Here is a 19,917-nt window from a genome sequence, read left to right on the forward strand (position 1 = left end):
GCAGAACCAGCAGAGCCAGCCCCACGGCATCGCACGCTGCTCACACCGGCGATGACTCCCAGTGGCTGTAGGGTGCCTGCGACCATGCAGCACCTGAGGAACATGCCTCTGGGAAGTGGTACGATATGCAGGAAAAACGGCTTTGACACGACGGATTACGTTACGTTACGAGGGGTGGCTACATGGCTCTCATCAGCCCTTTTGCCCTCCTCTTCATTTCAGCATGGTGACGCTGCCACGACTTGACGACCGGTCTTTCCTTTTACTCTCTGTGCACTACACAAACGACGATTTCCCTGGCCTGGGTCTCTCTGTCTGGCCTCATCCGCGTATACTACCTCCACCCCCTCCTCAAATTCGGAGCACGTCTTTCTTTCTTCCTTCTTGCGGAACTGACGCTGCTTATCGTTGTACAACACGACCGCGGATCGCATGGATGGGCCAACGATGGAGACGGGCATTCGCTGGGGAGGTGTGAGCATTGCAACAGGACAGCCACCGTCGGGGATTCCCCTCCACAGGCAAAGTGGGTTTTCTGATCTGGTTGGCGTGTACTTGGGGGGGGGGGGGAACATAACCCTCGGTTCATGGACATAGATGAAACGAACGTTTTGATTTCTGCCTCTTCTTCTTCGTTCGGATGTTTTTCTTGTTTTTTTTCTTCAGCTTCTTTCTCCCTTTGTCACTTTCTGCATCGTTACATTTTACACTGGATTTTGCCACCCTTTCGATCCTGCCGTCAGCAACTGAGGACCGCCTGCTCATTCTTGGCGATCAAAGGACCTGGATAGACACAAATGCTGCGTCTTGTTTCTGGATTCTGTCAGGCGGAGCCCTCTTTTTCTTTTCTGGGCAAGACGTCGGAGGACCCAAGCCGAGATGTGCGTTGATTCGATACATCCTGCGGCTCAGTCAGCGGGCTCTACATGCATTGAAGCCCCATTTTCTTCTTCCTACAAGCACTTGGCTCTGCATACACAGCCTGCGCTTCGCTGCCTGGTCCGTTTCTCGAACACAGGATTCCGACTTTCATTGGACCTTGGTTCATTTTGAATACTCTTCCATGACTTTGACTGGGAGAACCTACAATGCAGGCAGGAAAGCGGCGGGAACGATGGATTCTGGACTGGGAAACGGGGCTCTACGGTCAAGCCGCTTGTGGCAGAAATAGCAAGATGGGGTGGACGTGTTCTTTCAGCTTTTTCTTACTCTTTCCTCCTTGCCTGTATCAGAGGGTTTCTCCCTCGTAGGGACAAAATTGGTGGCGTTGTTTTCTTTCTCACCAGGAGGCTGAGGGCAACCACATGTCTCCGGACGTCTCGCGCTCAAAAGCCATATAGCAGCATCCATCGACTTGTGGTGTTTGAGCAGAGCACACTGGTCTTGGAGGGATTTCATATTGCGCTTTGCTCCTGGCTGTAATAGGCAGATCAATCAGTTTGCCAGTGTTCTGAACCGCCTGTGACGTGTCAAGTGCGTTTCCCGCCGTCCTGGCTTCCGGCGACCGTGGTGAGCGTGTCGGACAAGAAGTGCCGCCGATGACAGGCCATGCTGGTTCTTGGTCGGAATGGCCATCGATATCTGCACGACTGTCGCGCGCCCACATGGACAGAGCCAATCGTGATTTTTCAGGCCTCTGATTGGTCGAGAAAGGATATCCACCAATCAGGTACTCCGGAAATACCGTTGCAGGTCTGGACCCCCTCCCTGTCCTCTCTGTCCCCCCCTAAAAGGCGAATAACGCCAAAGCCTGGGCACAAAGGACGCAGCCTCACCGCCTGCCTGCTTCATCTTTTTTTCTCACCTCACTCCGTCACCCTCGCGCTCACCCACCTTTCCTTCGGCTTCCCACCATTACCACCAACCCCTGAAGAGCCAGCCAGATAACACATCTCACTCACCAGGCGAATACTCGGGGAAAGTCCCGTACCCAACGTGCCCAAGACAAACAGAGAGAAGAAGAAGAAGAAAAAGAAGAAAGATAGGCTCAGCGAAACATCACTAAGAAAGCAATGGCCCGTGGTAACCAGCGCGACAAGGCCCGTGAGGCGAACCTGAAGAAGCAGGCTGCCATGGTGAGAGAGCACCTCCTTGCCCCGAATCTGCCCCTTCATCTCCCAACATGTTCGGACCTGGTCTCCCCTCATTCGACGTCAGGAGAGGAGCGGGAAATGAATGAACGAGTCCAAGTGATGAGACGTGCCACGCCTGCTCGACGACGACAACGATGCTCCACAGCAAAGACCCTCGCCCACCGATCCATACTCATCATCATCATCGTCATCATCGTCGTCGAGAGAGAGAGACAGAGTCTTGAGTAGAAGAGACGGGCCGTTCAGCTGACGTGCATGCAGAAATCCGGCAACAGCCAAAGCGGCACCGAGCTCCAGCGCTCCCGTGAGAGCGCAGCTGAGATTATGCGCCAGAAGCAGGCTGCCGGTATGTCATCTTGTATCTTTCCTGCCTGCCTGCGCACGCGCTTCGCCCCGAAAGCCTCCATATTTTCTTTTCCAAATAACAGGTAGGACCTCACTGACGCTCCGCTCTGCTTAGCCGAGGCACGCAAGGCCACTGGCGAGGACAAGCCTGCCAAGGACAAGGGCAAGAAATAAATGGCCTGAGCAGGATAGAGGCGCGACGAAGCGAGACAGAGAGGTAGGGCCAGGGTGGCGGGCGCGGGTTGATGGGATGCGGTTGCCGCATGAGGAGGACGGATGCAGCCCCCAGGCCAAATAGCAGTCACACTCGTTGTGACGAAATGAAATGCTGACCACCAAGACTCCCTCTGCCTCCTCAATTTCCTCCCTCGTTTGTTCGCTGACATCGCATTTTCCTGTTTCTTCAGAGTCGGCGTCAACGCCCATAGACCACTCCTAAACCTCTCACAACGTCTTGCAGATGGCTTTCGAGGTGTGCCCAGCAAGCGCCCCCAACATCGATCTCGCAGACACGCTCACATGCAATCACGTCACGCGCAAGCAGTTACAGTCATGATCAAATCCTATTAATTTGGACATATCCAGAAAGATACGAACCAGTCATACTTCAAAGTGTGTGTACAACCCCTGTCTCCAAGGGCCCCATGGAGCTCTAGGCCAGCCAGTCCCAGTTGCCTCAAGCGGGTGTCTACAACAGCGTTGCCAATCATATCTTCCTTTCATCTCGTCTTCAACTCCGGACAAATAAATGTGTGATAAAAAGAAAATGTTTGGTATATCTCTCCCCGTAAGCGAGCAACGTGAGGCTCAAGCTTACATCCACGATTCGCTTACCACCTCTTGCGGACGGGCTGGCCGATGGGGATCGAGCCGCCCATGCCACCGACCGCACCGACGCCCTGCATGTCCAGGTTGGGGAACGAGCCCATGTCGCACTGGACGGTGCACACGCAGGCGCCGTTCTGGTCGATCTGGCCGACACCGTTCTGCACACCGTTGCCACCGCCGGGAGCCGGGGGAGACGCGACGGGAGCATCGGTAGCGCCGGGAAGAGGAGCGAGCTCAGTGCCGGCGGGAGGAGCAGCGGGAGGGGCGGCAGGCGGGGCAGCAGGGGGGGCAGGCGAGCCGCCGGTAATGGGGCTGGCAGCACCGTCACCCTTCTGCTGAATGGCCATCGACTGGAACATGGCATGGGTACGCTCAGCAGTAGGGTTAATGGAGAAGACCATACCCTTGCCGCAGTGAGGGCCCTGGGCACAGTAGAACCCTGGCATCGTTAGCTCGCGAAACCTTGACATCTGGCAGGCAGGCAACTTACAAAGAGGGTCAGAGACCATAACCTGCATGGCAACCTGAGGAAGGGGGCTCGACAGTGTTGTTAGGGTTGGGAATGAAAGCCAGAGTCCATGCCACCGGCCAGGGGGTCACAAAGGCAGGTCAAAGCTGGACTGAGTGGTGGTGTGGTTGGCGCTCAGGAAAGTTGAAGATGACCATGTCGCCCGACAGCAGCGTGAATTTTGGTCAGGAGCGTAGATAAGACCACCGGGGCCCGCCGACCCGTGACGCTTGTGGGTGGCACCTGCGGCAGGGGCGGCGGGCGTTTTCGGCGCCCAGGGGTGCCGCAGGAGTCGGGGGGGCAGCCTCAGCAGGAGGGTGGACGGGAGGAGCAGCAGCGGGAGGAGGGTGCGCAGGTGGCATGGCCTCGGCCGGAGGAGCAGCGGCCGGGGGCGGGTGGACCGGAGGCGCTGCAGGAGGCGGGTGGACGGCAGGAGGGGTCTGGGCCCCGACGACGACAGTCTCGGTAACGGTGACCTGCTGGTTGACAGTGGTGGTCTCGGCGCCGTTACCAGGGTTGACCCAAATGACAATCACGTTGGTGTCCGAACCCTCAGTGATGCCGTGGCCCTTCATGCCGGCAGGCAGAGGCATCAAGGCCTTGGCCGGCGATTCCTCGTGGTTCGTAGCGGAGGCCAGGGCGGCGACGGCCGAGATGGAGAGCGCTGCGGAGAACTTCATCTTGTCGATTTAGTTTGTTGGAGTACGTATTACTAAGACGAATTGACGGAAGACGTTTGACTGTTGTGGATCACAGACTGGCTGGTAAAGACGTATTTTTTTCCTCAGGAGGCCGTGTCGAACGGGGTGCAAAGGTGTGAAATATGCTGGATGGATCCGGCGAGTTCCTGCTCGTGAAGTGAAGTGAATGAAAAAAACCGGAAGGGAATGAAAGTCCACACGGCAATGAGCGAGCACACGAGTTGACTGAAGAGAGAGAGGAAGAGATGGAGGGCAAAAGCAGAAACTATTTCGAGACGGAAGGGCAACATCAGTGCTTAAATCAAGGTCGCATGAAGCTCCCAAGACGCGCTCGGAGCAGAGACGAAAGGCATGGCACGTCAGGGGCGCAGCGGGCCAAGAGGCTGCGATGGCTTGCTCTCGAAACAAGACGAGAGCATGTCCCTGGCTGAAGCCGCTCGGGTCGCCTGCGTCCGATGGATGAACAGCGGTGGTTGCATTGCCATCCCAAGACGGAGGCCAAGACCAGAGGAAAAGGACATGGATACAGACGGTACAGGGGGTTTGGTATCGTCGTCGAAGCATCCAAGGTGGGTTGCGTGGGCAAGCTCGACAAGGGGGTTGGTGTGACAGATTCGTCTCGAGTCGCGTTTGGGCGTTGCTGGGCCCCTTGCCTGGCCCGAGCGGCCCATCTTCCGCAAGACGCTGAGGGCCGTTGTCACCAATGATACTGACAGGCGCCTGCTGATCCTGCTGCTGTCATGCGCATGGCTCCTTGGTAACTTTGCAGGCTTCAAAAAAAAAAATGGCGATGCTGTTTGTCGTCGCCTCGCAAGCTTGTGATACCTGCACAGCAAAAGTCTTTCGCGCGATCCCGTTGTAACTTGGGTCAGCGCAACTCGACCATTGAATTTGGAGCAGCGCTCACGCTAAACCTTAAACTCAGGCACCGGACTGGCTCAGCTGGTGGTGGTTGGACCCCTTGGAACATATGCAGCGGGCGAAAAGAGCGAAAGGGGGATTTTAGCTGCCGGAAGCTAAGAACTGGGGTACGTTGGCCAGTGGCACACGACCCGCCTTCCAGACCAGCCACGACGAGTTAGAGACGACAGCTCACGCACCTTGGCGGGTTGCTGAGTCGCATCCGCCTGTCGCTCGCCTGGAGGGAAAACCGACCCCCTTAACGCCATCATTCGCCAGCTGCTTGGACGTGCCCACAACTCCAAACGGCGGCATGGAGGCTCTGAAACATCCTTCTTGGCTACGCTCAAGGCGCGTCGTCATGGTCGCAACGCCATAACCCATGTCGTCGCACGAACTCTGCCCATCTCTTGGTTTGCTGTCAGAGAGGGGTTTCTCGTCTAGTCTGATACCACGATGGCCGCTATTGCTAAGGGTGCCCTGCTTCTTGAGATGACGAGGACCAGTGGACTCTTCGGGCCGTGATTTTCTGACTGCTCAAAGGCACGCGGGAAGCCGGAGGCCTACGGAGTTTTTGAAATTAAATCCTGCGCAACGATACAGCGAGCCGCGCAATCGAAGCTCTCGCTGCCGTTCCGTTCATTGCCGCAGTGCCGTTGTGCTGTGATGCGGCAAGCCGATTACCGAAACCTCAAGTCTGATGTATCGCCATTGATCATTGCATGTTCGTCAGCACGTGCTCAAACGGGCCTGTCACGGTACCTCAATCGTTGGAAGGCCGGTCAGTATTATCTGTGACGTCTGTCAGTGTCGCGACATCAGGTGCACTCTGCTTCAGTGTTTCTCCAATCGTGTTAATGTTGTCAAGATGAAATATCTGAAGGCTCCCATTGATCAGCCTTGCGGTCGGAAGGCCCGAAGCTGCCATACTTGAGATGAGGTCTGAACAGCTGTGAGTTTACCCAACCGTGGCAGGCGAAACGAAACAGCTCTGGCAGCGATTTGCGGACGGACGATAAAAAGGGGCAACACTCGTCACAATCTGATATTGCGTCGCTGGATGGGCGGATCCAGACGAGGGTGTGATGGTGCAGTGCTAGATATCCATCGCTCCAATTGCCCCCATGGATTCCAGGCCGTTCCTCCTTGGCAAAGCTGCAGTAGCCCTGAGTGGGCGCCCAGCCTCGACACATGCCTTGTCGAGCCTCAAACGTGGCTAGCTTGAGTGCCGGTGCGTCATGGAACAGATCGTGTCGCAGAACTTCGCTTGCAGCCCGTTGATCAGATAGAGTTGATGTCCCGTCCGGCGAATCTGGTCTGATTCCCCACAGCGACATCAAGATTTCGTCCGAAGCTTGGCCTAGGGGTTTGCCCATCGGTACCGTTGGCGCCTTTCACGGTGCGCTCGGCTGTGTAGGCTGCTGCTGCTGCCCCTCGTACAGCCCTGTGTAGTACCCCGCGTAGTACCACGACATAAGTAGTTTCTTGAGGCCCTCATCTTGCACTATCCTTGTCGTCAGCAGCCCAATGGCGAAGCTCGGCAAGCAACAGAGTGTCAGAACCTACCTGTACTGAGTAGCAACTGTGGGGGTGCCATCGCTGTCGCATCCCCTGCAGTATCTCTCGACTCCGACACGCTTGCTGTTGGGGGCGCGGCTCCAAGAGTGACCTGCAGCGACCACGCGCGTCAGCAAAAAGTGCGAAGACTTTTGAACCACATGGAGGAGCGCCAGGCCAACCCTCGGTGGCCTTATCAGAATGCCCGCAGGATTGCAGAACAACAGTGTCAGGACTTGACTGACTTTATGGGTTTCTTCCAGACCACCGGGTGGCAGATCTGCCTCAGCTGGCTGATCACCTTCCCGTGTTTCTGATTGCAAAGTCTTGAGGATCCTGCCATGATCACCATTAGAGTTGACTGTTGATGGAGAAGGGGGCCCGTGACAGGGGAACTGTGACCTACTTCGAGGTAGTGGACGCGCGCGGGCTCAAGGTCTGCGAGTTTGCCTCCCTTGGCGTGAATGCTATGATATTTCTTCACGGAGCAGTCAGTCGCCATCAAAGTCGAAGTAGGGGGAGATCGCTCCTGTTGGTCGAGTGGACCAAAGTGCGGTTCTGACGTGCCTTATATTCGTCCAAAGCTTCATTCCAGGAGTCGATGAGGGCCGAATCATCCCACACCTCCTCGTGGGTCAACTGGTCTTCTGAGACTGTCATCGCGGGTAAGGTCTGAGGCCGAACCGAGTCAGTTGTTGAGAAGTTAGGTGGTCGGCGGTCAATCACATTGACCAGATCGATGTGGCTTGGTGTGCTGGCTGAGGTAGGCGTCGAATCCTTGAAATTCTCTGGTGGATCAGAGTTGCAAGCTTAGTTCTACAAAAGTCGGGCGGTGCGGGGGCTGAATGAATGAGGCCAAAGCCTTCATGTAAATGCACTGACGGCTGTGTGTGCCTTGGGCGGAGAGTGGGCAGACAGTCACCGCGGTTACGGCTTTGACCGGTGAGAAAGGTAGTCCGTCTGTCGAACCGCAAAAAATGATCTAAATGACTGAATCACCAAGGGATTGTTGATGTGTTTGTTATCTTTGCTGCAATGACGCCCATGAAGGTCAATAGGAAGGCAGAGGATGGTGGCAGCTCTTCGTGAACAGACTGAGACGAGAGATTCAGGGCGGCTCAGGGTGGTTCAGTACTTCTGTGGTGGTTCCTGTATAAGGTAATCGCGGGTGGCAGTGGCAGGAGAGGTCAGTGCTTCCTGCCCATCGAGGTGCTCCCCACTGAAGAACGCCGCTGGAAGGAGGGACTAGAGGGGTCTTGCCACACCGCTTCCCACAAAGGGTCAGGTTAGCTGCACATGGATGGCAGAACCTGGAAATTTTTCTTTGGTTATTGTTCGCCAGCCACGCCGCAAGTGCAGAGGTCGACGGTATCTTCAGTACATTGAAGTGATAGAACCCACGACAACCCCACGCCACGTCCAAAATGGCTCCCGAACTTAGAAAGCGAAAGTGTACGCGTCGCATTCCACTGATAGACCGTCATATGGGTCAAAACAGCTAATTATGCCTCAGCCAAGACGAACGTCGCGGAGCCTGTTGTGAAGAAGGTCGAGAAGGTGACGAAGCGCAAGGGTCCGTCTCGCACAAACCCACCACCGCTTTCCCCGACAATCAATTAACCATGTGTCGCTCTAGCCGTCGAGGAGACTTCGCCTGTCGCCCCCAAGAAGCAGAAGCCCGTCAAGGCCGCGGCCAAGCCGAAGAAGCAGACCGAAACTGAGGTCAAGGTCGACGTCGAAACCGAGGCCGCAGCCGAGTCCGCCCCCGCCGTCAAGGAGAAGAAGAAGGTCGCCAAGAAGGTCAAGATCGCAGAGCCCAAGGAAGAGCCCGAGGAGATCGTTGTCGAGTCGGCGGAGGAGACGGTCATTCCCTTTGAGGATGATGCGTCGGAGGACGATGGCGAGGTCGACGCTGAGCTCCAGGCCCTGGCCGCGGGTCTAGATTCTGATTCTGAGGAGACTGGCCAGACCGACAAGGGATCTGATTTCAAGACTGGTCAGGATGTCGGCAAGATACCCAAGCTGTCCAAGAAGGAGAAGAAGGCATTGGCCGCGAGCAAGAATGCCGCCAAGGACGAGCCTGGTGTCATCTACGTTGGACGCCTGCCTCACGGGTATGATCTACCACCGCGTTCACCAAAATTAATAATTGCTAACACTTTGTGCAGTTTCTACGAGCATGAGCTGCGTTCGTACTTCAACCAGTTTGGACCCGTACGTTCATCTCACCTCACCGCTCCCCGCTTCTGCAGACAACTAATCCTCACTTGCAGGTTACCAAACTGCGCCTGTCAAGGAACAAGCACACTGGAAAATCTAAGCACTACGCCTTCATCGAGTTCAAGTCTGAGAGCGATGCCGACATTGCGGCCCGCACCATGAACTCTTACCTCCTGTTCGGCCACATCCTGCGCGTTAAGCTCGTGCCCCGCGATCAGCTGCACGCCGACATCTGGAAGGGAGCCAACAGGCGGTTCAAGAAGACGCCCTGGGGCAAGATCATGGGCAACAAGCTCGCTCGTCCGTTGAGCGAGTCGGCCTGGGTCGAGAAGATCTCAAAGGAGGAGAAGAGGCGGCTGGAGCGCGCAGAGAAGCTGAAGGAGCTCGGATATGAGTTTGAGGCTCCCGCGCTGAAGCAAGCTCCTGCGCCTGCCGCGCCCGAGGCTGTCGCCGCCGAGGGTGCGGAGGAGGTCAAGGCTGTCGAGGCCGCTCCTGCGGTGGAGGACGCAACTGCCGTCGAGGTCGCGGAAGAAGCCGCGGCTGTGGAAAAGCCTAAGGTGTCCAAAGCGAAGGGGAAGAAGGCGAAGAAGGCCAAGGCATGAACGCGAGTGAAATATTGAGGGATGCTTTGTAGATTTGGAGTTTGGGGGAACTCATTCTTGCACGGGTTATGATATTCTTCAACATTTTCTGTCAATTGCAGACATTGGAAACCACGCAGTAGCATGTGGACAGTTCTTGATCCAGCCATTGAAGGCGTTGTTGAGCGCCTCGCAGTCACAGAGCGATGGCGATGAAGATATTTTTGGTATGTATGCTCATAGCGAACCCCTTGCACCCGTGGAAAACCGGGCAAGCACTGGGATTATAAAGGGCAGAGTATCTGTCTACTTCAGCTCGAGCGCGGAGAAGGCACTTAAGTGTGGTTCTCCTCACATCCCTCAAGCGAAGAGTAAATATATGTATGAAGAAGAAAAGAGGGAAAATTCATAGAGAGATTCGTGAGGCTGGCTAAAAACCCAGCACCAGCAAGCCGATAAGGATTGTGACTAAGCGACAGGGGTGGATGGACAGGCCCAGGGGCCGTTTGGGTGCCTAGTGAGTACACTATTCCAGCACTGGCAACAAATCCACCCACCGACCCTCTATCCCTCCAGCGCGCGCTGAACAATAGCTATGGGTACCTTGTTCTACTTGAAGCAAGGTGGGCAGCAAGACTTTGGTCTTTTTCCTCCCAACGGCAGCATTGCTTACAGTCTCGTCACAGACCCCATAATCTGGCAGGGTTACCAGAAGTCCGATGCCTCAGATGCGCGCTGTTTTGACGAGTTCGCCAGGCTCCTGGTAGGCCGAAACAAAGGTGATTAACAAGTACATATCCAAACTGTTGGCCCAACCGCCTCAAGGACAACCTCTCACAACCCTTAGGCCAGCTTTTTACCTCTTTGCGAGAGGGTATCCAAGCCTGCTGGTCTGAAGCGTATGACATTGTGAATCCATTTGGCGACCGGCGAGATAGTCTTTATGATAGCACCTGGGTCTTCGATCTCGACCAAGGTGTCCTGAGTCGAAATAAGCGGTCTGGCTCCTCCGCAGTGCCTCTGGAGCTTGCGTGTAGCCGCGCCCTGTCGGTGGACGACTTCCTTCCCGTAACACCGTTCCCGGCACCGACAGCATCGGCATTTTCCAGCGAGTTCTCGATTCCATGCTGGAACTTGGATGTTGGCGACCTCTCGAGAGAAAAGTACTTTGTGGGAAGAATCTTGCAAGATTTTGGGCATACATGGAGACACGTACTCCGACACTCGTACAACCAAGAAACATTTCTCAAACTAGCAATCGCCACAATACGCATCGCCGCCCTTGACTTCACGGTAGTAGAGCGAACCGGTTGGATCGGAGCCCGGGAGGACCTTATGCATTCGTCTGTGACCTGCCAGAGTGGCAAAAGCCTGCCTCCAAGTTCGTCCAGGCCGGCAGGTCCTGGTTCGTGTTGGTCCAAGATCTGAACAGTGGTCTCGAGGAGATACGACGCCACTTCACCTTGCAAACTGCAAAGCAGCCTGCAACACTGCGGCGGAGCACCGCGTATGCTCTTCTCAGTCTTCGACAGGTCGCAATTATCCGACTTATGGGAGATGGTGAAATGGAAGGAACACAACCAGCGGCACTATTCGACGGCTGGAACCCGCCCACAAGCCGGGCCATCGAGCTTCTTCTCTGGATGACTAGACGCCCGCAGCGGCCCACGTTGCTGAACTCGCTTCCCGTTGAGTTGCAAGATCGCATCCTCTATTTCACATCGGCCTCGACTGTTGGAGCCGCCAAGCTTGGCTGTGAGATAGGTCTCGGGTCGCATTGCCTGTGGAACGACGATGGCAAGCCACTCCAACTTGAACATATCAAGCGGAAGCGATCTAAACTCAACCCTGTCGAGTCACAGATTCGGTTTGGCCCCTGGATGAGTGCAGTATCTTACATACCATCCAAGCCTCAAAAGGTCCATCCAAACCTTCAGAAGAGCCAGATCTGAGCACAGCCATGATCTATAGTTTGACGTGTAGACATTTTCTTGGCTAGTCGGGATTTGGTATGTAACCACTAGGGCGGTCGACGCTACGGTTATTCGGCGGTGGAACTTGCAGCCGGCACTTGATGCTAGATATGGACACCAATTGGTCCAGATCGAGTGCCAAAGATATAAAGGATATCAAGCTGGTACCGCTCACACAGTTAATGGCAGGGAATAGTCTTTCAGGTACTGAGCCCAATGCATCACCGGTTCAGCATCATCTCGCAAGTGTAGTCCCGTAGACAGCAGTACTATTACCGCCTCTGACGAGTGCTTGTAAAAGGCAATGTGCATGTCGCTTTGTACCGTGACGCAACCCCCTTGTTGTCGTTGCTCTCACATTTCTCGGCGCACTGCTTCTCGGCCGCGTCTTAGGTCTCGCCGGCCGATCGGACTCTGACGATGCAGAAGTCATAGGTGTAGAGAGATCTCCCAGGGCGGGCAGGTAGCTTCAAGGCGACGGGATGATCCGGTGGCGAGCCTCCGTGTTATTCTAAGCGACATCGAAACGTTCTCGTATAGTATAAAGCCGGCTGAGAATTCGATTCATGATTCTACGCTTGACGACATCGCTGGACGTTGGGGTGCAGTCCACCATCGAGAGACTGAGTATGGACGGTTGCCAGACTGGTCCATTTACTCGGACCTACCTCGACGACCCCTTTATTCGCGTCTATGTCTATGGCCATTCGATAGCCGAAATGTATGACATCCATTCTGAATCTTAAGGTATCAGGATGTTGGCATCACCCGTGGGGCAAGGCACCTTCCATATGGCAATGGCTCTTTGATGGTACATGAAAGCGCCCCATTGGCCATACGCCACGGCCCTTACTCCGGGACACCAAGAACAAAACAGACGTGGGAAGTTGGCCATTGTGGCCGCATCCGGTGTGGTCCTGAGGCCAGAAGCTCGACAAGCGGTTAGCAATTGGCCGGCAAGAATTCAGTTTAAGCAGCCGCATTGTAGGTATATTGTTATGAACAGCAGCAAGTACAGCGTGCAGCAATGCCAGGGGCCGTCCCTTTGTTGAGGTGCCTGGTCCGAGACAAGGGTCCATCCATCCAGCTGGCGTGGTTGGCGCGATGACTAACCAGACCCTTCCATGTCTCGTGTAAGGTTAGGTAGGTACATTGTACATGGAACGTCGCGCATGCTCCACGTACGCCGTCTCGCAGAACCTCGCAGCAGGACACATTTGACGATTGCCCACGCCGAATCGAGCCCTCGCTACGCCTCTCGATGTAGTGCTTAGCTGCCCATCATGTCGACTCCCGCACCGAGTACGGACCCCGTCTCCACGCCGTCAGGTACGCCCTCCCATTGTTCAGGGCATCCCCTCCCCCCCCCACCGCAGTCTCGCGGGTGTACATCGTGTGTTAATGGGACCCGCATTGGCAGGCAAGAAGAAGAAGAACAACAAGAAGAAGAACGCCAACAAGGCCAAGGATGTCGTGACTGTAGACGTTGCCGCGCCGCAACGCGACGCCGATGAACGTGAGGATGAGCCAGAGACACCTGTCGAGGTAACAAGAATGCCCCCTCTGATGGTATCGTGCTGTAATACTGATGGAACAACCAGGCGACACCACAACCAGAGGAGACGGCCGTGCAGCCCGACGAGGCCACACCAAAGGTCAACGGCCACAATGACGCGCAAGATGGCAACGGCCACGCGAACCCCCCAATAGCGAAGCCCGCCGTCGCCACCGCCGACACGACGAACGTGCAGTCGACCGCAGCGTTTGACGCCCTTGCAAGGGAGAGGGATGATCTCAAGGTCGAGGTGGAACAACTACGAAAACAGCTCGAGGCATCCACCAAACCAGAAGCCAACGACGAAGAGACGGCGCAGCTGAGGACGGAGCTCGAGGCGGCGACGAGCGCCAAGGAGCACGCCGAAGAGCAGTACGAGGGCCTCCTCGAGCGGGTCAACCACCTCAAGTCGACCCTCGGCGAGCGTCTGAAGCGCGATCGCGCCGAGCTCGAAGAGGCAAAGGAGCGCATCGAGGATCTAGAGGCGCAGATCGAGTCCCAGAACGCTGAGCTGCAGAGCGGCGCCAAGTCGTCCGAGAGTGAGCTGGCGAAGCTCCGGGAGGAGCTGCAAGATGCAACGCGGGAGGTCACGAGTCTGCGCAGCCGCAGCAACCTGTCGCAGCAGAACTGGGTCAAGGAGCGGGACGAGATGGCCAAGCTCGTGTCGAGCCTCAAGCAGGAGGTCGAGACGACGACGAATGCCATGGGCGAGTGGGAAGTCATCGCCATGGAGGAGCGCTCTGTCAAGGAGAGCCTCGTCGACAAGACGGCGGAGCTCGAAGAACAGGTCGCCACCCTGCGCGAGAACTACCAGGAAGCCGCCGCCGACCGGGATAAGCAGTCGCAGGCCATTGACAGCCTGCAGAAGGCGCTCAGCGATATCCAGGAGGCGCGAAAGCGCGAGCTCCGCGAGATGGTCGAGACGTCGGAAGAGCAGCTGCAAGCGCTGAAGAAGCTCGTCCAGGAGGCGGACGCCCGCGCCGTGGAAGCCGAGACGGCACGGGAGAGCGCGACCAAGGAGCTCGAGCGCACGGGACCGTTCGAAAAGGAGGTCAAGGAGAAGAACCTTCTCATCGGCAAGCTGCGTCACGAGGCCATTGTGCTGAACGACCACCTCACCAAAGCCCTCCGCTATCTCAAGAAGACCAAACCCGAAGACAATGTTGACAGGTATGCTGTTCACGGCTTTGCTCAAATGTTGATCCGCAGCTGACGCTTCCCCCCTCAGACAAGTCGTCACCAACCACTTGCTCCACTTCCTCACCCTCGACCGCTCCGACCCCAAGCGCTTCCAGATCCTCCAGGTCATGGCCGGCTATCTCGACTGGACCGACGAACAGCGCGAGCAGGCCGGCCTCGCCCGGCCAGGCACCACCTCCGGCAGCAGCCTGCTCCGCCTTCCCGCCTCCCCCTTCCACCGCACGCCCAGCACGCCGTCCCTGAGCGCCGAATTCTTCACCGACACGACATCGGGCACGGCTGCCAATAAGGAGTCGCTCGCCGATCTCTGGACGGGCTTCCTCGAGCGCCAGGCACAGGAGGCGCTGAGCCCAGACGCCGACGGTATTGAGAGGAAGGGCATTGTGTTTTTTTTTGTTTAGTTTTCGAGAGGGCTCATAGTAGCACGTGTCACTGTGTCAGAGTCCCTTCCCCAGGTAGCGCCCCCCACTCTGTGTAGCGAAAGCGCTGTTTTGTTTAGGGTGTGACGAAGCAAGAACGAAAAAAAAACTTGAAATGTTCCACGGTAGGGACACCATTACATGGCGTTGCGTGCTTTTCCGTAGACGCGGGGGAGGGCGTTCGGCCGGGGTCAGGCAGGGACGAGATGATGGCCACTCGGTGTGTATCACATTGGTACGGCAGGGTGAAGGATCCCGAAAGGGGCGGAGGGAGGGCGTGGCGGCAATTGACCAATGAATGCAACGAGACATGCTCTCTATCTCATCGCCTGTCTTCTAAAACAGTATCGTGACTCCTCCCACCTGTCTCTATCGTACCACGCGCGTCATGAATGACGGATGTGGCCTTTTCTTTTGTGGCCTTTTGTTTTCTCAACCAACCATCGTCACGGGCGCCTCCTCCTCAGCCTGTAGCACGCTCCTGGCATACTCCTCGGCATCCCTCTCGATCCTCTCGATATCAACCCGTCCGCTGCCGATCGCATCGTTGACCCCCTCGACGACCTCCCTCTCCTCCATGACCTCGCCCATAATGCGCACCTCGTGCGCCCAGTAGCCGGACTGCCTGCTCCTCAGGCCCTCGTCCCGCACGCCGGCGTTGCGGACGATGCCAAACGCCGTCATCTTGCTCCGAACCATGGCGAGCGCGCGGTTGACGCGCTCGAGCCGCGCAGCGGCGGGTGGCGGCGCGGCAAACGCCCTGTTCGTGGAGGAGAGGTACAGGGCGGCGGCGAGGGCGAGGTCCAGCGCCGCCAGGGCGATGAGGCGCAGGGAGCGGGCGGTCCAGTGGAAGGTGTCAATCTCGCCGAGGCGCAGGGCCGCAGCGTTGGGGCGCGGGTTGTAGGCCGTGACGAGGTAGACGTCGAGGGCGGCGAGGGCGGTGGCGGCAACGGTGACAGTGGTTCGCCAGGGGGGCCCGTGGGGGCCGGCAAAGGGACGAGAGGCGGCGGCGGCGAGGGCGATGAGGTTGAGGAGGTGCGGCGCGATGATGGCGGGCAGGGCGTAGTAGGCGTAGGATTTGGGGTCGTCGGAGCGGCAGAAGGGGCAGTCTGCGATGGCGGCAGGGCCGAACTGGAAGTAAAGCAGGCGAGACTCGAGGTTGACGAACCGGGCGCGTAGTGCCTCGTCGCGGGGCGTCAGGATGTTGGCGGGCCGCAGAGCGGCGAGGCGGTTGAAGAGGACATCGACGGGGATCTGCAGGCGGGACTGTGTCAAGGCGAAGATGTTCTCGGGGGCGAAGAGCGGCGTCGCCTTGACGACGAGGAGGAAGGCGAGAAAGGAGAGGAAGAAGATGGTGCGCAGCGCCGGGCGCGTGACGGGGCGGATCGGGAGAGCGGCCTGGGCGCGGGCCTTTTTGAGGTTCTGGTAGTAGGCGTAGGCCTTGGGGAGCAGGATGGGGCCAAAGAAGATGACCAGGGAGCGGACGCTACAGGGCACGCGTTAGTTGGTTCCGATACAATTCATGGCGAAGAGAGACATACTTAGCCCAGGTGAGAGACATGATGGCGGCGTTTGCTCGTCGAGCCGAGCTTTGTGGGTAGCGAGGTCTAATCCGTGGGGGAGAAGGACGAACGCGGTCACAGGATGGGAAAGTTGGCCTTGGCTGTGGCTCTGGAGCGAACAGGTGTCGTGGAAGTCGCGTGAGGCTGACAAGTGACGTACATTTGTGGCGCCATAAGGCTGAGCTAGAGCTGGGAGTCTGGCTTACATAACGTCCCTTCCCTGCTTTAGTTCACCAGACCGTCCGTCTGCCAGTGCCACTCAGCGATGGTCAAAAGTCAACTTCATTTTACGCAAAGCCGCATATGCAAAAGTCAATACCCAATAGTATCCGCTAACGCCTAGGTCCATCTCTATGCCATTTCTGAGTTTTCAAACCCTCACACGCTCTCCGCGTACCCGTCGCTCTTGGCAGGCGCCTGCGGTTGCTTCTTCTCAAACAGCTTCTTGCCAATCTTGTCCGTCGCCTGATCGGCCTTCTCCCCCAGGAACGTCTTGAAACAGCCATACGCGGCAGAGACGGCCCAGAAGATGGCATTGACAAGGTCAACCCACACAGCCGTCTTCATGGCGCCCGTGCTGGCCCCCTTATAGGGGTCATCGCTGTCGCGTCCGAGAAAGATGCCAGCCATGATGCCGAAGACGACGATCCACGCGACAAACAGCGTCGCGTCCCACGCAAAGGCGCGATACGTCTTGAACATCTTGATCCGGCTGCCGACGACGGGGATGGCGCTCAGCGGCGCCGCCGCGAGGAAGGCGACGGCCGTGACCGCCGACAGGCCGCCGACGACGACGGCGAACAGCCACTCGGGCGAGAAGCCGCCGCTGCCGTCCTCGTCCTTGCGGTCGGCGTCGACGCGGTGGCCGTAGAAGCCGCACGCGATGAGCGCGAAGACGAACTGCAGCGCGCGGCAGACGAGGCGCGGGACCACCTCGAACGTCTTGAGCCACGTCTTGCCGACGGCCTTGCCCGTCTCGGCGCCCTCGCTGAAGGCGGGCGTGGCCGGCCTGGCGGCCGAGGTCGCGCTTGTCGGCGGCGCGGAAGTCTGAGGCGGCGTTGGCGAGGCCCTGGGCGTTGCGCGTCAGTTCGATGGCCGTCTGGCCCAGCCTGCATGGCCTGTCCGAATTTGCCATCGTGTTTTATGTAGAATGCAGAATGCAGAGGCAGCAAGTAAAAATAGGAAGGAATGGCGGGAATCGAAAGTCCCCGCTTGCTGTAGATATGTAGAGGCCGATGGAATGCGGAGTGATGCAACAATGTGGGCGCTGGCTCTGAGCTGTTGTTTCGGGGTATATATGCGACTGCCCTGCAGTATGATGATGACTTGAAAGAAAGAGTCAAAGGAAACAAGACAATAAAAAAGAAGGCTCGGGCGTTAGAAAAGTGGCTGCAGTGAATGAATGAATCACAAGGCTAAAACACATAACAAAACGCTGCCAGACGACCATTCTTTATAACACTTTCAGTACCTCAACGGAAGCCAACAACCCTTTGACGCCGCAACCGCACAGCGGACGAGGCCTGATTCACCAAGCGCCCGCGCGCACCGTTTCATTCCGCCTGGATCAAGCGAGCCTCTTTGCGCGCGCCGGGCCGGGCTGTTGCCCAGACCGAATGCTTCACAGCCAACCAGTCCCTGGGTCGGAGGGCGAGAGACGTGCCTTGCGAAGAGGCGGCCACCCGGCTGACTGGCTGCCAGTCAATCGCCGGCCGTCTGCCGTCGGAGACCCCTGTCGCGGGCGAGGCGCTTAGCGAAACCTCATTAACGAACGACCACGCCCAATGAAATCCGGGACGTGACAGCTCCACCAGGCATTGAATGGGAACTGTATTTCGAGGTGTATAAATATCGCAGAGTGAAAATGACCATCAATTAGTAGAATGAAGAAATTGAGAGAAGCCTCGATCCTCAGTACAAAGGCTGGGCCTGCGTCACAGTCGCGTTCCCAATTACTACGCAAGATGCCAAGCAACCTGCACCCTGTTTTGCACATTCACTGAGATACTGAGGAGCCCCCTCATACGAGGTCTCGCTCTGCTAAGAGAGAGCGTCGCTTCCAAGTCGTACAGGCACTTTATTTGGCATTCCATCCACATGCAAGCCACATCTGGCTCAACGCAACATCAATCACATCAGGCCCAAAGTGGAGACGTCTTGCAGCCCCTGCTTGTCCTTAAAGCAGCGCACCCAGGGTCCAGTCATGGCAGGGTCCGCGTCTCCTAATGCAGTGCCAATGACGACACAGTGACAGCATCCCTGCTCGCATCCGCACCCGCACCTCATCAACGTCCATCAAGATCACGAGCAAAACTTGTGAATGTCACATGCGATGCAATATACAGCAGCGATATGGCCATGGCTGATCATTTGTGCGAAACAGTGCATCATCCTCAGACGACTCTGCCAAGACTAAATAGCGTACAGAAAATAGAGAAACTTGTTTCAACCAAGCAAGAAAAAAAAAAGAGAGGAGAGATGATCAGATGCCAACTCAGTCGTTTTGACCTGCCGCCCGTCCCAATGCAATTCGTCGTGTCGAGGTATTTTTGCTGCCCTTTTTCGCTGTCCATGCCCCTGGATATACTTTTGAATCTCCCAAACACCAGACAAAAAGCAAATCCCAATAACAAATGGGAGCGTTCACATGAACGATCTCCCTGAAGAAAAATGACAAGAGTCGAGCCAAATCACGGCTTGCCTCGCTGCGCTGCGCTGTGCTGTGTCGTGCCATACCCATTCCATCTCCCATCACCCATGCTGCGCATCGAGCAAAATCAAAAAGCAAAATCCAACAATGCAACCGCTGAATCGTGAAAGGGGTATCGCAGACCAAACTCAGAGCTTTCGGCCAAACATGAAAGAGCCGTACATGCCGCCGACATCGGCGCGCGCCACGGGAATCTTCCGCATGCCCCAGTGGTCGGCGCCCATCTTCCACCAGCGGTGGCCGCGGTCGCCGTCCTTGTGCAGACGCACCATCCAGCACCTGCTGCCAATCTCCTGCAGCGTCCACCCGATGCGTTCGAGCGTCTTGTTGCGCGACAGGGGTTTGAATGACTGCTCCGACACCTCAATGACCTCGAGCGGGTTCGACGTTGCCTGCAGCAGGTTGCACTTCTTCGAGAAGAGATCGACGAGGTCGAGCTCACTGCCCCAGAGGTCCGAAAAGTCAACGTAGCGCAGGGCGCAAGGTTCCTCGGGCTCCTCCTCCTCGGTCTCGGCATCGCCTGCGTCAGTCATGTGGGTGTCTTCTTCGTCCTTCTCCGCCGGCACAAACAGCTTGGACGCCGCCATGACGCCCAAATTGCGTCCAAAAGCGAGCTCCTCAAGATGCTTCGTCAACGGCCGCAGCAGCTCAATGTGCGACTCCTCCATGCGGCTCCCCTTCAGGCTCAGCGAGCGCAGCGTCTTGGGCAGGACGGGGAGCAGGGCGCTGACATCCTCCTGGCCAGCAGCTGCTGGCTGCGTGCAT

The 19,917-nt window shown here is 57.0% G+C and overlaps 8 protein-coding genes across 8 annotated transcripts in view; 4 read left to right on the top strand and 4 right to left on the bottom strand.

Moving 5' to 3' along the window:
* Positions 1–246, top strand: part of VDBG_05326 (pumilio domain-containing protein) — a gene marked incomplete at both ends in the record, with an annotated part of 5,818 nt that extends 5,572 nt beyond the window's left edge. Inside the window, one exon of the mRNA XM_003004167.1 lies at positions 197–246. Within this exon, the coding sequence (XP_003004213.1) occupies positions 197–246 (50 nt within the window). The remainder of the gene's footprint in view (positions 1–196) is intronic.
* Positions 247–1,806: 1,560 nt separating this feature from the next.
* VDBG_05327 (predicted protein) lies at positions 1,807–3,014 on the top strand (the record flags this gene model as incomplete). The annotated part of the gene is made up of 3 exons (XM_003004168.1): positions 1,807–2,075; positions 2,355–2,439; positions 2,554–3,014. The coding sequence occupies 3 exons, from the start codon at positions 2,013–2,015 to the stop codon at positions 2,610–2,612; spliced, it is 207 nt and encodes a 68-aa protein (XP_003004214.1).
* A 254-nt stretch (positions 3,015–3,268) lies between these two features.
* VDBG_05328 (conserved hypothetical protein) lies at positions 3,269–4,454 on the bottom strand (the record flags this gene model as incomplete). Its single annotated transcript, XM_003004169.1, has 2 exons — positions 3,269–3,728; positions 4,018–4,454. The coding sequence occupies 2 exons, from the start codon at positions 4,452–4,454 to the stop codon at positions 3,269–3,271; spliced, it is 897 nt and encodes a 298-aa protein (XP_003004215.1).
* A 3,902-nt stretch (positions 4,455–8,356) lies between these two features.
* On the top strand, positions 8,357–9,862 carry VDBG_05329 (MKI67 FHA domain-interacting nucleolar phosphoprotein; the record flags this gene model as incomplete). The annotated part of the gene is made up of 5 exons (XM_003004170.1): positions 8,357–8,384; positions 8,446–8,505; positions 8,569–9,046; positions 9,101–9,146; positions 9,206–9,862. 5 exons carry the CDS (start codon positions 8,357–8,359, stop codon positions 9,752–9,754), a joined length of 1,161 nt encoding a protein of 386 aa, XP_003004216.1.
* A 3,127-nt stretch (positions 9,863–12,989) lies between these two features.
* VDBG_05330 (conserved hypothetical protein) lies at positions 12,990–14,862 on the top strand (the record flags this gene model as incomplete). The annotated part of the gene is made up of 4 exons (XM_003004171.1): positions 12,990–13,035; positions 13,127–13,251; positions 13,308–14,431; positions 14,490–14,862. 4 exons carry the CDS (start codon positions 12,990–12,992, stop codon positions 14,860–14,862), a joined length of 1,668 nt encoding a protein of 555 aa, XP_003004217.1.
* A 450-nt stretch (positions 14,863–15,312) lies between these two features.
* VDBG_05331 (conserved hypothetical protein) lies at positions 15,313–16,441 on the bottom strand (the record flags this gene model as incomplete). The annotated part of the gene is made up of 2 exons (XM_003004172.1): positions 15,313–16,366; positions 16,422–16,441. The coding sequence occupies 2 exons, from the start codon at positions 16,439–16,441 to the stop codon at positions 15,313–15,315; spliced, it is 1,074 nt and encodes a 357-aa protein (XP_003004218.1).
* A 379-nt stretch (positions 16,442–16,820) lies between these two features.
* VDBG_05332 (conserved hypothetical protein) lies at positions 16,821–17,999 on the bottom strand (the record flags this gene model as incomplete). Its single annotated transcript, XM_003004173.1, has 2 exons — positions 16,821–17,511; positions 17,992–17,999. 2 exons carry the CDS (start codon positions 17,997–17,999, stop codon positions 16,821–16,823), a joined length of 699 nt encoding a protein of 232 aa, XP_003004219.1.
* A 1,281-nt stretch (positions 18,000–19,280) lies between these two features.
* VDBG_05333 (leucine Rich Repeat domain-containing protein) overlaps positions 19,281–19,917 on the bottom strand; it is a gene marked incomplete at both ends in the record, with an annotated part of 1,915 nt that continues 1,278 nt past the window's right edge. Inside the window, one exon of the mRNA XM_003004174.1 lies at positions 19,281–19,878. Coding sequence (XP_003004220.1) covers positions 19,281–19,878 — 598 coding nt within the window. The remainder of the gene's footprint in view (positions 19,879–19,917) is intronic.

This window comes from Verticillium alfalfae, genomic scaffold (assembly GCF_000150825.1).
Source record: "Verticillium alfalfae VaMs.102 supercont1.6 genomic scaffold, whole genome shotgun sequence".
In the NCBI taxonomy this organism is placed as follows: Eukaryota; Fungi; Ascomycota; class Sordariomycetes; order Glomerellales; family Plectosphaerellaceae; genus Verticillium; species Verticillium alfalfae.